The sequence below is a fragment of the Neopelma chrysocephalum genome, unplaced genomic scaffold (assembly GCF_003984885.1).
Source record: "Neopelma chrysocephalum unplaced genomic scaffold, ASM398488v2 Primary Assembly neopelma1_92960, whole genome shotgun sequence".
Lineage (NCBI taxonomy): Eukaryota > Metazoa > Chordata > Aves > Passeriformes > Pipridae > Neopelma > Neopelma chrysocephalum.
The window spans coordinates 1-1,405 of record NW_020921678.1 but is presented as its reverse complement, the minus strand read 5'-3'; the positions used below and the strand labels follow the sequence as shown (position 1 = coordinate 1,405).

The following is a 1,405-nucleotide window of genomic DNA, read 5'->3' as shown; positions in this document are numbered from 1 at the left end:
CCATCCCTTCCCCTTCCTTTCCCTTTCCCCTTCCCCATATTTATGTCCCCCTCCCCTTCCCCTTCCCCTTCCCCTTCCCCTTCCCCTTCCCCTTCTCCTTCCCCTTCCCCTTCCCCTTCCCCTTCTCCTTCCCCTTCCTCTTCCCTTTCCCTTACCCTTTCCCTCTCCCTTTCCCTTTCCCTTTCCCTTTCCCTTTCCCCTTCCCCATATTTCTCCCCCCCTTCCCATTCCCGCTCCCATCCCAATCCCCTGTCCGTGTCCAGGTGGGCTCCTACGGTGGGCGCCTGCGCTACACCCTGACCTACACCCCGGGGGGCCCGGGAGCCCCCCAGCCCGACGCCGACATCCAGATCACGGTATGGGGCAGCTCTTTGGGGTGACACAGGGACACGGGGTGGCACCAGGCCCCCCCTGACCCCCCCCATCCACAGGGCAATGACATCACGCTGGTGGCCCATCAGCCCGAGCTGCCCCCGCGGACCCCCCAGGCCTTCGAGATCATTTTCCGGGAGGTAGGGGGGGGGGCGGGTGGCTTCTGTTCCCAATGTCCCCGTTGCCCAGGGCGTGTCCCCCCCGTGACCCCCCTGTCCCCTCAGCAATACTGGCAGCGGCCGGACGGGCAGCCGGCGACGCGGGAGCACCTGCTGATGGCCCTGGCGGACCTGGACGAGATCCTGATCCGGGCCACCTACTCCACGAGCACGGCCTCGGCCGGCATCGCCGACGTGGCCATGGACACGGCCGTGCCCCCCCAGCCCGGCCTGCCCCCCCGCCCCCGAGGTGGAGGAGTGTCGCTGCCCCCCCGGCTACCACGGGCTGTCCTGCCAGGTGGGCCCAGTGTCACCCTGTCACCCCTCCAGTGTCATTCTGTCACCCCTCCAGTGTCACCTCCTCATCTCTCCCATTGTCACCCCATCACCCCAATCATGTCCCCGTCCTCCATCCCAGTATCGCCCCCATCACCCCCATCATTGCATCCCCCCCAGCATCTCCCCATCACCCTCCAGCATCCCCAGCATCACCCCCATCACTCCTTCAGCATCTCCCCTTCACCCCCATTATCCCCCTATTATCCCCCCATCACCCTCATTGCCCTCTCAGCATCCCTCATCACCCCAGTTATCCCCTTGTCGCCCCCATTATCCCCCTACCACCCCAGTTATCCCCTCATCACCCCCATTATCTCCCCTCACCCCAGTTATCCCCTCATCACCCCCATTATCCCCCCACCACCCCAGTTATCCCCTCGTCGTCCCCATAGTCCCTCCATTGTTGTACCATCATCCCCTCCAGCATCCCCCCAACATTGCCCCCACGACCCCCTCAGCATCTCCAGCATCCCCCCATCACCTCCCATCACCTCCCTGGCAGCCCCCCCATCACACAGCCCCGTCTCGTCCCCCCC

General features: G+C 65.2%; 1 protein-coding gene across 1 annotated transcript; it reads left to right on the top strand.

The window, feature by feature from the left end:
- Positions 1–263: 263 nt before the first annotated feature.
- On the top strand, positions 264–828 carry LOC113980190 (basement membrane-specific heparan sulfate proteoglycan core protein-like; the record flags this gene model as incomplete). The annotated part of the gene is made up of 3 exons (XM_027707420.1): positions 264–356; positions 432–512; positions 597–828. Coding segments are annotated over 3 exons (406 nt in total), but the record flags the coding sequence as incomplete, so codon positions are not given.
- Positions 829–1,405: the final 577 nt, after the last annotated feature.